The sequence below is a fragment of the Eumetopias jubatus genome, unplaced genomic scaffold, assembly GCF_037043125.1.
Source record: "Eumetopias jubatus isolate StellerSeaLion01/CBP00866 unplaced genomic scaffold, mEumJub1_p1.0 scaffold_5, whole genome shotgun sequence".
Classification (NCBI taxonomy): domain Eukaryota; kingdom Metazoa; phylum Chordata; class Mammalia; order Carnivora; family Otariidae; genus Eumetopias; species Eumetopias jubatus.
The window spans coordinates 31,620,905-31,634,441 of NW_028274811.1; the positions used below are offsets into that span (position 1 = coordinate 31,620,905).

At 41.9% G+C, this 13,537-nt stretch overlaps 1 protein-coding gene across 2 annotated transcripts in view; it reads right to left on the reverse strand.

The window, feature by feature from the left end:
- Positions 1-4,739: 4,739 nt before the first annotated feature.
- CDC25C (cell division cycle 25C) overlaps positions 4,740-13,537 on the reverse strand; it is a 30,333-nt gene continuing 21,535 nt past the window's right edge. The window contains exons 9-15 of one of the 2 annotated variants that reach the window (XM_028103582.2): positions 10,730-10,882; positions 9,722-9,823; positions 8,457-8,519; positions 6,869-6,967; positions 6,193-6,326; positions 5,709-5,820; positions 4,740-5,512 (exon numbers count right to left, since the gene is read on the reverse strand). In XM_028103582.2, coding sequence (XP_027959383.2) covers positions 5,363-5,512; positions 5,709-5,820; positions 6,193-6,326; positions 6,869-6,967; positions 8,457-8,519; positions 9,722-9,823; positions 10,730-10,882 — 813 coding nt within the window. In that variant the 3' untranslated portion in view covers positions 4,740-5,362. The remainder of the gene's footprint in view (positions 5,513-5,708; positions 5,821-6,192; positions 6,327-6,868; positions 6,968-8,456; positions 8,520-9,721; positions 9,824-10,729; positions 10,883-13,537) is intronic. The other variant, XM_088023268.1, reaches the window with a different exon arrangement.

Here is a 13,537-nt window from a genome sequence, read left to right on the forward strand (position 1 = left end):
GCAGGGTAGCAGGGGGAGAAACTCAAGCAGACTCAGTGAGCATGGAGCCCGACTCGGGACTTGATCTCACAGCACTGAGATCAGCCCCGAGCCAAAACTAAGAGTCAGACGCCTAACCACCTGTGTCATCCAGGCACCCAAAATGGTAACCATTTCAGATGGTTGGGATGCTAGGAAACAGCTGAGAGACCTATGAATCAACAGAGGTTGAGGTGGGGGTAGTTAAGAGGTACCACCTTTGCTCTCCCCCTCTTTCAGCAGCCAAGCCCAATCAAGTTTGGGTGGGAGGATAGGCTGGGAAAAGGCATGTGTTCAGGATGTATGCTCTAAGTGTCTGTTCAGTGACATCCCCATGGAATGGACCAGGAAGGCAGGAACAAAGTCAAACTGCTAGGCTGAGAGGAATGCTCATTCCATCTGTAACAGGCCAGCCTTTTTGTGAGAATGAGATGCTGGAGCGTCTTTCTATCTGGGCACTGGAGTAGAAAGCCTGACATCACTGAACCTTGGATGATGACTGGAAACCAAAGGTAGGGGAGGGATGAGGAAGCCTCTGTAAATAACTATGACTCCAACACTTATATTGACAGCTCTTCCAGGACACCCTCTCCCCACCAACCATGTCCCCTGTGACTGCCAACACCTGCTAGATAAGCAGCCTTGTCTTTGGGAACCTTGTGGATAATGACAAATGAGCCTGTCCCTTCTACAAAGATGATGCTATTCGGCCGTCATTCAATTCAATGAGGTCTTTTGAGACTGATTATGGGTTCAACTTTGAACCAGGTGCAAAAATGATTAAGAGACAAACCCTGCCCTGGGAGACTTTGCAATCCACTGATTGGGCTCGACAGTCTAAAAACCTTGTATCCTACTCCACTTCATTTGTAATCATGGTTTTCTGCCTTCTATCAAGCCCTCTCTCACTGGAAGCTTTAATTCCTGCTGATACCCTCACCTAGGATGTTAGCAGTGTGCTGAATAGTTAAGAACACAAGCTTTGGGGCGCCTGGGTGGCTCAGCCATTAAGCGTCTGCCTTCGGCTCAGGTCATGATCCCAGGGTCGTGGGATCGAGCCCCACGCTGGGCTCCCTGCTCCGCAGGAGGCTTGCTTCTCCCTCTCCTACTCCCCCTGCTTGTGTTTCCTCTCTCACCGTCTCTCTGTCAAATAAATAAATAAAATCTTAAAAAAAAAAAAAGAACACAAGCTTTATAGACTGTCTGGATTCAACTGCCATTTCCAACAAAGGCTGGATGACCTTGGGCACAGCACTTAATTTTTCTGTGCTTCAGTTTCTTCATGAGTAAAATTTTTTTTTTTTTAAAGATTTTATTTATTTATTTGACAGAGAGAGAGAGTGCGAGCAGGAACACAAGCAGGGAGAGTGGGAGAGGGAGAAGCAGGCTTCCCGCTGAGCAGGGAGCCCAATGTGGGACTCGATCCCAGGACCCTGGGATCATGACCTGAGCCGAAGGCAGACGCTTAACGACTGAGCCACCCAGGCGCCCCATGAGTAAAATTAATAACAGTATCTACTTCATATGACAGTTGTGAGGATTATATAAGTATATTGAGTAAAGAGTTTAGCATAGTGCCTGGCACAGAGCACGCACTGAATAAATGCTATCATTCCAGGTAGCGTGCAGGAGTTAATTTTTCTGTGAACTTGGCCTGCCACCACCACCAGACTTGCTGCTTTGGAGCTGGAGGCTACAGTACTTCTTTCTTTTGCTTAGTGGGCCAGACTGCATATAGGGATGGGAAAAAAGGGAATCATTCTCTACCTTGCCAGTCTTTTGAGGGAAGGGACAGTTTCATAATTGAATACCTGTGGTACTTAGAATTGAGAACCCCAGATATATGTTTAAAGGAATTGATGTTTCCTCAACATTTGCCTGAACTGAATGGGGAAAGGGAATCTTCCATACCTCCTCCCACTTTATACTCCTAATGAGGAAAGGAAAATGCTCCTCCCTTCTCTATGGCAGAGGTCAGCCAGGTCCTGGACTAAGACTGAAAACCATGTTTTTAGAAAGAACGGTTTCCAATCTTCATTTCTTGACTTTATGATGAACAAATACAGTCAGTGTTAGTGTAGAGCTAACCCGCTATATGCCTCATGCCAAGGTCTCTGGCCTGGGGTCTTTTTTTTTTTTAAGATTTTATTGCTTTGACAGAGAGAGACACTTTGAGAGAGGGAACACAGCAGGGGGAGTGGGAGAGGGAGGAGCAGGCTCCCCGCTGAGCAGGGAGCCCGATGTGGAGCTCGATCCCAGGACCCCGGGATCATGACCTGAGCCGAAGGCAGACGCTTAACGACTAAGCAACCCAGGCGCCCCTCCGGCCTGGGGTCTTAACCCTTAGCCTCATCTGCCAAGCCCAAACAACCCTTACAGCCCTGACTTCTTAAGAATCTATAATTGAGGATCTTACATATTTAAAGTCTAATACGGTGTCAACTCTAGAAAGGCACACTGTTCTTTGATGAGGATTTGGTAACAGCAAATCCATTCAGGGTATGGACACTGGAGCCATACTGTCTAGGTTCGAACCCCAACTCCACCGTTCATTAGCTGTGTGATCTTACACAAGCTACTTAATCCCTCTGTGTCTCAATACCTGTATCTGTAAAATGTGCAAAATAATAAGTACCTGCCTCACAGAATTGTTGTGAAAATTAGTTTGTATATATAAAATGAGTTCATAAAAAGTCTTGCATATAGTAAGCCCTGAAAAATGTTAGCTACTATTATTTTTTTTAAAGATTTTATTTATTTATTTATTTGAGAGAGAGAGAGAGAGAGAGAGAGAGAAACAGCATGAGAGGGGAGAGGGTCAGAGAGAGAAGCAGGGTCCCCGCCGAGCCAGGAACCTGATGTGGGACTCGATCCCAGGACTCCGGGATCATGACCTGAGCCAAAGGCAGTTGCTTAACCAACTGAGCCACGCAGGCGCCCATTAGCTACTATTATTATTCCTAAAAATAACATGAATCAAATTGCATGGCACCTATGCAATGGGAGGATATTATAAGAAATTATATAGGCAAATGGTGCCTTTTAGGCAAATACAATTTTTTTCACAAAATAGATAAACTAATTAAGCCCTAGTTTTTGTTTTGCAACTCAGAATTTCCACTTAAGATTACTGAAATGTGAACATGTGTACCAGTCTCTTCTTTGGGGGTGGGGGTTGGTTCTACTTTTCTGGGGAGAATGATCAGGAAATGACCCACTAGGTTAGGCAGTGAATCCAGGGACCCCCTCCTCATACCTGGAGGTGGAGGTGCTTCAAACATTTTCCTCCTCAGGCCACCAGGAGTACATGCTTGCAAGGTTAAGTATGTGGGGGTGGGACAGAGGAGCAGCATCTCCCCCTCAGCCATCTGCACCTACTGTGGAAACAGCTTTTTGCTCCTTTCGCTCTGAGTTCAAGGGCTCAGGGAGAAGGCCAGGTAGCTTCCCTCTGGACAGAGCCAAGAGCAGGCGGTGGAGGCTGCGGGCCCCAGAAGCTGTGTTAAAGAATGCAGCAGTGCCCTCTGCTGGGAGGCACATGCATGGCACTCCCGGAGAAGAGCCCTGGCCAACCTTCCACTAACAGCCCTTCTTCCCTCCCACTCACTGAAAAAAGGTCTCCCTGCTCCAGAACTCGGGAAGAGGTCACTTTTGTCTCTATTCTGTCTCATCCAGGCTTCAGAGATCTTTGTCCTTTTCTAGTCCTGGGCTAGCACTCCCACTAGGTTAGTGTGGGAGAGTGACAACGTTTAGTCAATTCCACTGCCACCGCAGGCCATAGGGCTGTATCTCACTACGAAGACGAAAACCTACTTGCCTTAAGAGCTCTAAGAACGGAAAGCATGGGATAGTGCTGAAGAATGTACTTTAAAAGGTCTTCCTAAAAAAAACAAGTAAATTAAAGGTCTTCCTTAAGTCTAACAGCTCTTGTTTGCTACTTTTCTATCCTTTTATTCCTATCTTCAGACAGAACATATCTCTGCTTCCAACTATCCCAAGTCATCTCTGTGAGATGTAAAATGAAGTCAAGGAAAGAGCTGGGAAATGGGAAAAGTCAAAATTCCATTGAGGTTGTAGATAAGCAATCTTTTAAAGCCCAACTCACCTATAACCTGATTTAGAGATGCCAATCACCTTGGTTTTCTGTGCCTAGTTATCACAGAGTGCTGAGTGTGGGGCACACTTTTAAGGTAACGCATACTTGGAATGGTCCAGGAAAGGAAAGCTGAGATATTGCTAAAGAATACAACTTGAAAGGTTTTCCTTAAGGGGCGCCTGGGTGGCTCAGTTGGTTAAGTGAGCCCTGCCTCGGGCTCTGAGCTGGGCAGGGAGATTCTTTCTCTCTCTCCCTCTCCCCCCTACCCCACCCCTCGCTAAAAAAAAAAAAAGAAAAAAGAAGAAAAAAAGCTTTTCCTTAATTCCAGAGCAGTGGTTTTCAAGCCTCAGCATGCATCAGAATCACCTGAAAGGGAAAAAATTTAAAACCCCAAATTCGGAGCCCTCAGAGGTTTTGATTTAGTGGGTCTGCTGTGAGGCCTGAAAATTTACATTTCAAACAAGTTCAGATGATCCCTATGGTCCAGGGCCCAAATCTGAGAACCACTGGTCTAGAGAGAAGCACCTCGGCCTCAGCTATAAATCAAGATTGTTACACCTTTGTCTGAAGGAGACTAATTTGGTGATTTTTTTTTTTTTAAGATTTTATTTATTCATTTCAGACACAGAGATACAGAGAGAGAGAGAGAGAGCATGAGCAGGGGGAGAGGCAGAGGCGGGCTCCACGCTGAGCCAGGAGCCCGATGTGGGGCTCCATCCCAGGACTCCGGCATCATGACCTGAGCCGAAGGCAGACGCTTAACCATCTGAGCCACCCAGGCGCCCGGTGATCTCTTTCTTACAAAGATCTTCTAGGAGTAGACTGGGCTCACAATCAAATCTCTCATTCTGCAGTGTTTATTTTCCCATTTAAGAAAAAGAGAGAAGGAAACAAAGAAGGCAAGTACAGAGAAAGAAGATGGGCACAGGCAGAAGACCAGGGAAAGCGCTGGCTGGCTTGTGGGAAGACAAGTCTAAATGGGAAGAGAATGCAAACACTTCCTGAAGCAACAAATCGCCATATAACTCAAGGCTACAGCCTTCTAGAGCTGGCTCCAGGACTCAGTCACCAGCCAGCAGCTCTGCTAAAACCAACACCCAGGCCTGGAATTTCATTAGCTTGGCAGCTTGTTGGTTTGCAGATATCTTTTTAACAATCTTGGGTTTAGCCACATACAACATGGCCTCTTTCTGGTCAGCATTTCTACAGTGTCTTTTGGTGACTCCTAGACAGCCAACTACTGACCCACTATCATGGGCTCACATCCTTCACCAGTAAGGCAATCTGCTCCTGCAGCTGCCGCTCTCCTTCCCATGCTTTGCTCTGGCTTTGACACCTCAGCAGCTCAGCCTTATGGTCTTGATGATGCATAGGGCAGTAGCTCTGTGGTTCACACAGCTCCTGAAAGGTAGGGGACAAAGTAAGGGATACTCTAGTCTCCAGAACTTCCTACGAGGTATAATAGAGATGCTGCTGGTGGTAGCTAAGAAGGAGGAGTTTCCTCTCAGAGGGCTTTGCAGGCCGTGGAAGTTGCGTGCTCATGATGGCTCCCCCCAAACCTGAGCTCTCCTGTTGCCCCATGTGCCCCATCCTTTACCGTATATTCTGGAAAGAAGTCTTTGTAGCCCCCTTTGAGGATATATAGTTCTGGGTAGTACAATGCAGGATACTGGTTCAGAGCCCTGTCCTCTTCTCTCAGAGAGCGGCACCTTTAAAAAAAACCCAGAGGTGGGTGGGTGGAAAGAAGCAAGGTCAGGATTCCATGTGCCATTCACTGGGGAGGGGAAAGAAGAAAAAAAGACTATGGGTAACCCAAAAGGACCTCCAGATCTGTCTTTGCAAAACAAGACTCAAGCAGTCACTCTTTCTCCTCCTCATTCCCAATCCTTTTTCCTTCACTGCTCTAAACTTTTAAATTGTGGAAACCTTTCTTTCTACCTCCCTAACCTTTAAACTACAATGGAAAGAATGCATTCATTCATTCCAGCCTCTGTCTGAACTGGTCTGGGAAGGTTCTCTGGTTTTAAGTCCCAATTCAAGGGCCATTTCTAACACCCACCCAAACCCATGTAGACACTCACATTCGGGGACCCCTCTCTGAGGAGAATTCACAGTGGAATATGATGATTATTCTTTTCCGGGTGTCCAAAGGGACAATGGGCTTCTTCAGAAAGAAGTCATACAGTTCTTCCTGACTGTACAAGTTTAAGGCTCCCTGTAGAAAAATTTCAGTATTTTCTTAAGGGGCTGTGGATAGTTCCAACACTTAGAAATAACTGGGATACCATCTTGGGATATTTGGGCCAGGAAGTCTAGACTGTAAGCGCTTTCAGGGCATAAGATCTAATTATATCTCTGTGTCTATCCCCAAGGTCTACCATGAGCTTGGCATGTAGTAGGTACTCAATAAATGTTTGTAGATCTGACCCCCCCCCCCCTTAAATCTGTAGGAATCATTGTAAGAATGTCTATGAGTGTCTGCAAAGTGCTTCTCAGTCTTTGGATTAATATTTTATTTCCAAGTAGGAGCCCTTGGCTCCAACGGAATAAAGGGAGATTGGTCTAGGAGGGAAAGGGAAAGTAAATTGCCCAAGGTATACAGAATTAGAACAGGAATGAGGACTAGCAGCCTTGATGTGCTCCAAAAGTAGAACCTCTGCCTTGGTTCTGGAGTTCATAGGACTTTTGTCCACAGACTCTTCTCATTAAAGAGCTACCTCCAGCCCCTCCCCTCTAATGTCCCCAATGTAACCTCACCTGGATGTGTCCTCCCAGGTATTCATATGGATAGCGGCAATCGATGACATAAAACTTCTCAATGAGACTCTGGAACTTCCCTGACAGTAAGGCAGCCACCTACACAGAAACATTCCCTATCACTCTGGGAGATAAGAGTCAATCACACAATTCCTGATTTGTACTCCCTTTGGTCACCCAGGATTCCACTGTATGCCCAGTCTCCAAAGGTCCCCTATATTTTAAATGGGGCAATGATTCATCCCTACCGCTCATTCAAGAGGATAAAATATGAAATGGTCTTTTTGGAGCACCAAAATAGCTGGTATTGCGAAGACACCAGGTAAAAGCATATTCAAGGCACTCATCTGGAGGCAGGCATGGCTACAATCAGCCTCTCAAAAGACACCCAAGGACTTCTGTAGTAGTACAGGTAGCAGCAAGCGATTCCAACTTTGCAAGAAGAAATGGGAAATGGTTCCATCATAAAGGAAGAAAACAAGTCTTTCAGAAAAGGATATGGAAGGAAAGGGTTGATATCCTTAAGCTACTTGTAGGAGTATACATTGATTTAACCTTTCTGGGGCGAACTTTGTAATGTAAATGTAATTACACTTTGACTCAGCAATTTCTTTCCCAACATCTTTAGTGAACAGAAAAGTACGCAAAGATGTGGCACAATAATATTCACCTTAGCCATTATTTTAGGTTATCAAATAACTTAAATATTAGTTAGCTTAAGTTATCCAATAATTTAAAGTTACAAATAACTTAAATATTCAAAAATAAAGGGGCACCTGGGTGGCTCAGTCATTAAGCGTCTGCCTTCAGCTCAGGTCATGATCCCAGGGTCCTGGGATCGAGTCCCACATCGGGCTCCCTGCTCGGCAGGAAGCCTGTTTCTCCCTCTCCCACTCCCCCTGCTTGTGTTCCTGCTCTCGCTATCTCTCTCTCTGTCAAATAAATAAAATCTTAAAAAATAAAAATAAAAAATAGGGGTTTGGTTAAATTATACACACCAATATAATAGAATATTATATAGTCATTAGAAGGATAATATAGATTTGTTTCACTGAGGTAGAAAGATGTTTACAATGTCTTGCTAACTTCAACACTACATGGTCATTATAATCCTATTTTTATCAAATATATTCCAGAATAAAATCTGGAAGGCCATAAGGAAAATATTACCAGTGGTTATCTCTGGTGGTGAGATTATGGGTAGGGGACCAAATAATTATTGCACAAACTAGGACACTTTTGAGAGTGAAAGAGAATACTATTAATAATTACCATGCGCTGAAAAGTGTCAATGGGATTGTAATACTAAATCAGGATGTGAGATCGCCCAAACTGAGTGATTTTGATTATTTTCCTTCCCTCCCTTCTTTCCTTGCTTGCTTTCTTCCATAACAATTATCTATCATTTGTTTATTAAAAACAAAGGCAAAAGAATGGGATAAATGGGAGTTCTTTAACACAGCTTCAGCTGAATGAGGAGCCTATGTGAGTGGACACAGTGAAGTACAATGGAAGCGGAGATTTTAGGGACGGAACAGAACAGATGGTACCTTATGTAACCAGGTACCATCTCCAGAAATCTGCTTACTGTTTCTGGGTTGACGTACTTCAGATCCTGGTGTCTCCCTGACACGGTTGGCAGCACACATACCTAGAAATACCCAAGAACTGAAATAACAGCAAGTTTTCTACACCCCAGTTTGAGATCAAAGACCTATATATTGCCCTTCTTTCCAAATGACCTTTTAAAACTCCATGTGGGGTGGGCCTGGGTTGAGTTTTTGACTCTTCATTTCAGCTCAGGTCACGATCTCAGGGTTGTGATATTGAGCCCCGTGATGGGCTCTGCACTGGGCATGGAGCCTGCTTAAGATTCTTTCTCTCCCTCTTCCACCACCCTGGCCCCTGCTCTCTCTCTCTCGCTCAAAAAAATAATAAATTAAAAATAAAAAATAAAACCCCAGATGCCTTCAAAAGAATCAATGGTCTCTATAATGAGCATATGCAGCAATTCCATTTCTAAGAAGTGATTCTAAGTAATGAATTAAGGACTCACACAAAGTTTTAGATTTAGCTGCAAATATGCCCATCTTGGTATTGTTCATAAGGAAAAATTGTAAACGTAAATATCCTACAAGAAATTATGAGCAGGGGTGCCTGGCTGGCTCAGCTGGTACAGCATGCTCAACTCCTGATTGTGGGGTTGTGAGTTCAAGCCCCAGAATGGGTGTGGAGATTATTTAAAAATAAAAAATGTAAAAAAATTTTTTTTAAAATTATGGGCAGCCAAAAAAATGAAATACTGTACTATTAAAAATTATGAAATGGTGAAGCAGAACTGTTTATTGACATGAAAGATGTTCCTGATACATTAAATGATGGGGGAAAAAAAACAGTGGATCACAAAACAGTATAAATCATTTTTTGTGAAAGAACAAAAAAATGTATTTGGTTATGTGCATGTGTGTTTGTGAAAATACATAGAAAAAAGTCTGGAGGAATATGTACCAAGATGTTAAAAGCAATAATATTTTTAAAAGACTTGAGGTATATTTCATTTTCTACTTTTTCTGTAATGACCAAGTATTATTTACATAATTTTAATTTAAAAAAAAGAAAAAAGTAAAAAGCCTCATACCTTCCCCAGTGCTCTGCATTTTCCCAGAATGAATAAGAAATACTTTCTCACTGGAAAGGCTTAGGGTCTAAATCTACCACCATAGCATCTTCAGTTTATCAAATAGTCCTTGGTGAGGATGCATAATTATACCTAGTGTCTTCTTCAAGCAAAGAAAAAAAGACTCAGATCCAAAATGACTCAATGGAATATAAGATGAATATAACCAAACTCACCTTGGAGAAATCACCAATCAGAGAGCCCTGGTTAGAATCTTCCTCCAGCATCTGAGTGATAGTAATGTCACAGAGAGAGACTGTCTTCTTTAGACCTAAGCCCTGAGGATGACAAGATGCCCCCCACCGCCAATTCTCATGTTAAAGGTTTAAAACCCAGGAGAGGAAGGAGTGGAGACTTATTAAAAATACACACACCCTTTGGAAAAAAAAAATGCACAAAGATTTGGCTGTAAAAATGAATATCCCAGCAAGTTTATAATAGAGAAAGATTACTAATAAATAACAGTCTTGGTTAAACAGATCATATTTCACATTATAGATTACTATTATGCAATAAAAAGTTATGTTGTAGATTAATTTCATTGACATGAAAATAAGTTCATGATATCCTTAAGAAAGTGAGAAAACTCATACTTTGTAATATCACTTTAATAAAAGAAAAAAGTCTGCACCAAAGAGTTTAGAAAAACATACACCAAGTGTTGACGATAATTATCTCTGGCCTATGGGATTATGGGCATTTCACAATAGCTTCTTTTGTTTATGTATAAATTCTATACTATCATATGCTGATTTTATAAAATAGTATTCAGATTTTTTTTTTTAAAGGAGGGGTAGGGAATGACAGCTAAATTTTTCAAAAGTTGCCTCCCACCAAACCAGTATGCTCCCTGATGCTGTTTCTGTCAGAATGCAGGTAAAACAGCTGTAAATATCCTTACCATTCCCGGTTTCCTTGTGTCCTCTCAAATCTTATAAAAGAAGGTTGGGAAGACAGTATGCCAACACCATTTCCAAAAGTGTAATATAACAGATATTTATTGTTAAATATTTTATATATGGGTACAGATGTAAAAAAGACAAGAAAGACATAAAGAACAAGGAGATAAAAGTAAAAGTAATGAGAAAGAAGACAAGATATCCTAAAGCAATCCTCATAACAAAAAAGCAGAGAACACAATGAGATAGAAGATTAAATAGATTCTCATCTTAAAAAGTTCTTACCTTCCTGAGCTCTTTGTGGCTAGAACAATACTCCTTTTTTTCTTTATCTGGTACTGGGTTGTCCTTGAATTTTACCACCCGCTTCAGTCTTGGCCTGTTCAAATTCTCTGGCAATGAAGGGGAGCGATACAAGGAGCTTCTATTCAGAGATGCCTGTATGGGAATATCAACCCCATATGTTCTTATTCCTCTAAGTGTGTCTGCATGCCAGCAGCATGAACATCTCCTGCAAACTTGTTGGAAATGAAGAATCCTAGATGTTGAGCCTCACCCCAGACCTACTGATTTAACATCTGCATTTTAGCAAGCTGCACCAGTGATTTCTAGCAACAATCAAGTTTGATAGGCAAAACCCTAGGTAAGCAACCACTCTTCCCCTCCTCATTAACATCTTTCTCCTCAGAGTGCATCCTATTCCATCTCCACAAGATGTATTAAATCTAGCCAAACCAAATTCACCACCTAACCATCTTATATGTACCAATTCTTGTAGGAGAAAGCAAATGTAAGCTCAGTTCCTCGTCAAGTGAAAACCAAACAAACAAACCTAATCCCACAGTTTCTCTATGGGATCCTAAGACTCTAACAATCAAGATTTAAGGACCCCAACAAAATTGAAGATGACAAACCAAAAAGGTCAGCCTACTTTGTAAAAAAATACTAAGCAGCAAGAGTATGTGTCACTTTTTTGGGGTAGTAGTTTCTTTGAAGGAGAAAGGAAAAAAAGTAACTCAGCTTTCTTATAAAGCAGGTTGTTAATGGGAAAGAAAAATAGCAAAATAAGCATCATGCAAGGGAAAAGGGAACACCAGAATCCAGTATCAGGATGAACATTTTGGGATTGATATTATGAAGCCCATCAGGAAAAAATGGATTAAATACCATAAAGAACTGGCCTTGGAAGTTACTCAGACTAAAGTGCAAAAAGAGGGACTACTGTCTCCCTGAAAGCCATGATTTGAGTGTTATAAACAGAGGCAGGGAGATATAGTAAATGACCTCTGATAACAACTTCCAACTAACCTAAGATTCTTTTTTTTAATTTTAATTTTAGTTATCTCTATATCCAACGTGGGGCTTGAACTCATGACCCCGAGATCAAGAGTCCCATGCTCTATTGACTGAGCCAGTCAGAGACCCTTCAACTAATCCAAGATTCTTACTCTCTATTCCCAGGTACCTTCTACCTCTGCCCTACACGAAAGGCAGAAGTTCCTACTTTATACACTCACCTCGCTAACTACTATGGATTGATTTAGAAGGGGGGCTAGATAATAACAGAGCCACAACTAGAAAACAAGTAGATGGTCAATGGTTTCTGGGAGAATACAATAAAAACACCAATATTTTACTTTATAATAACTGTATCTATTACAGTGTTTGTCACATCTGTGGTCCCATCTAAAGGAAACTCCATTGTTCCTGGTACCAGCTGAAGGTATAGTTCACCTTTTACATACCAATATTTTACACCTACCTGTCCCCTTAGATCCCTGCCAGTCAACTCCCTATGTCCCCACAACCCTACCCAGAGCCACTGACTGGCCCAGAGTGCTGTTTCGACATATCCATTTAGTAGCCTAGAACATGTAAAAATAATCTGGGCTAATTAAGTTCTCTCTCCTGGGAATCTAACTTAGAAAATGGCAAAATAATTAGGCAGCAACAGAAGCCAAAACTTAAAAGGAAAAGCTAAAAGATAGAGTTAAAGCCATGATGCCAATGATGAATGCATGGATGAACCAAAGTTACAGTGGCAGAAGAGATGCAGTGAAAGATTGAGGAACAGGCTAGCCGGACTTCTTGACAGACTTCCCTTCATATAACTTCAATTTTGCCCTGAGAAGAAGGCAGGAAGAAGCCAGATCAGAATTTCAAATTTGATGGCCTTAGTGTAAACTTTGTTTTTCTTAACCAAAAAAGCTGCTCTAGAACACACCAAATTACTAAGCTAAGGGCTCATTGTATTTTATTTTATTATTTTTTAAAAGATTTATTTATTATTTTAGCTGGGGGGAGGGTCAGAGGGAAAGGGAGAGAGAGAATCACAAGCAGACTCCCCGCTGAGTGAGGAGCCGGCTACAGGGCTCAATCCCCGGCTGGACCTCATGACCCTGAGATCACAACCTGAGCCAAAATCAAGAGTCAGACACTCAACCAACTGAGCCATCCAGGCACCTCTAAGGGCTCATTGTAAAGAGTCTGGAATGAATTAGCTACTAAGGAAAACATTTCCATTTTTTAGTATTATATCTGAGAGATCTTTATCTAACCCATAGTCACAGAAATTTTCTCTTATGTTTTGTTCTTCAGATGTTTTATAGTTTTAAAATTCATATTCAGGTCTATTATATCCATTTTGTACTAATTTCTGTATAAGGTATAAGGTATGGATTGAGGTTTTTGTTTTTCATATAGATTTTCAATTGCTCCAGCACAATTTGTTGAAAAAGACTTTTCTCCATTTAATTGCTTTGTATCTTGGTCTAATTATCAACTGACCATATACGCATGAGTCTATTTCTCAAATCTCTGTTCTCTTGCATCAACGCTTTAGGTTTCTGGTAGCTATTATCATGGTGATAATGAAGCCGATAAACATCTTTATGGGTTTCATATGGTCTAAAGGCAAGAATCCAGAAATAAATGATAGGAGAAAACTACTTTAACAAACAGAAACAGCCACTACTGTTCTGACAGATTCTTTCCAAAACATTTATATAAAAACAAATGGCAACTTACTGCAAAGAGCATACGTGTTTGGTCAGGAAGGGATGATGATAGTGAAGATACTGTAGCTTTGTCTAG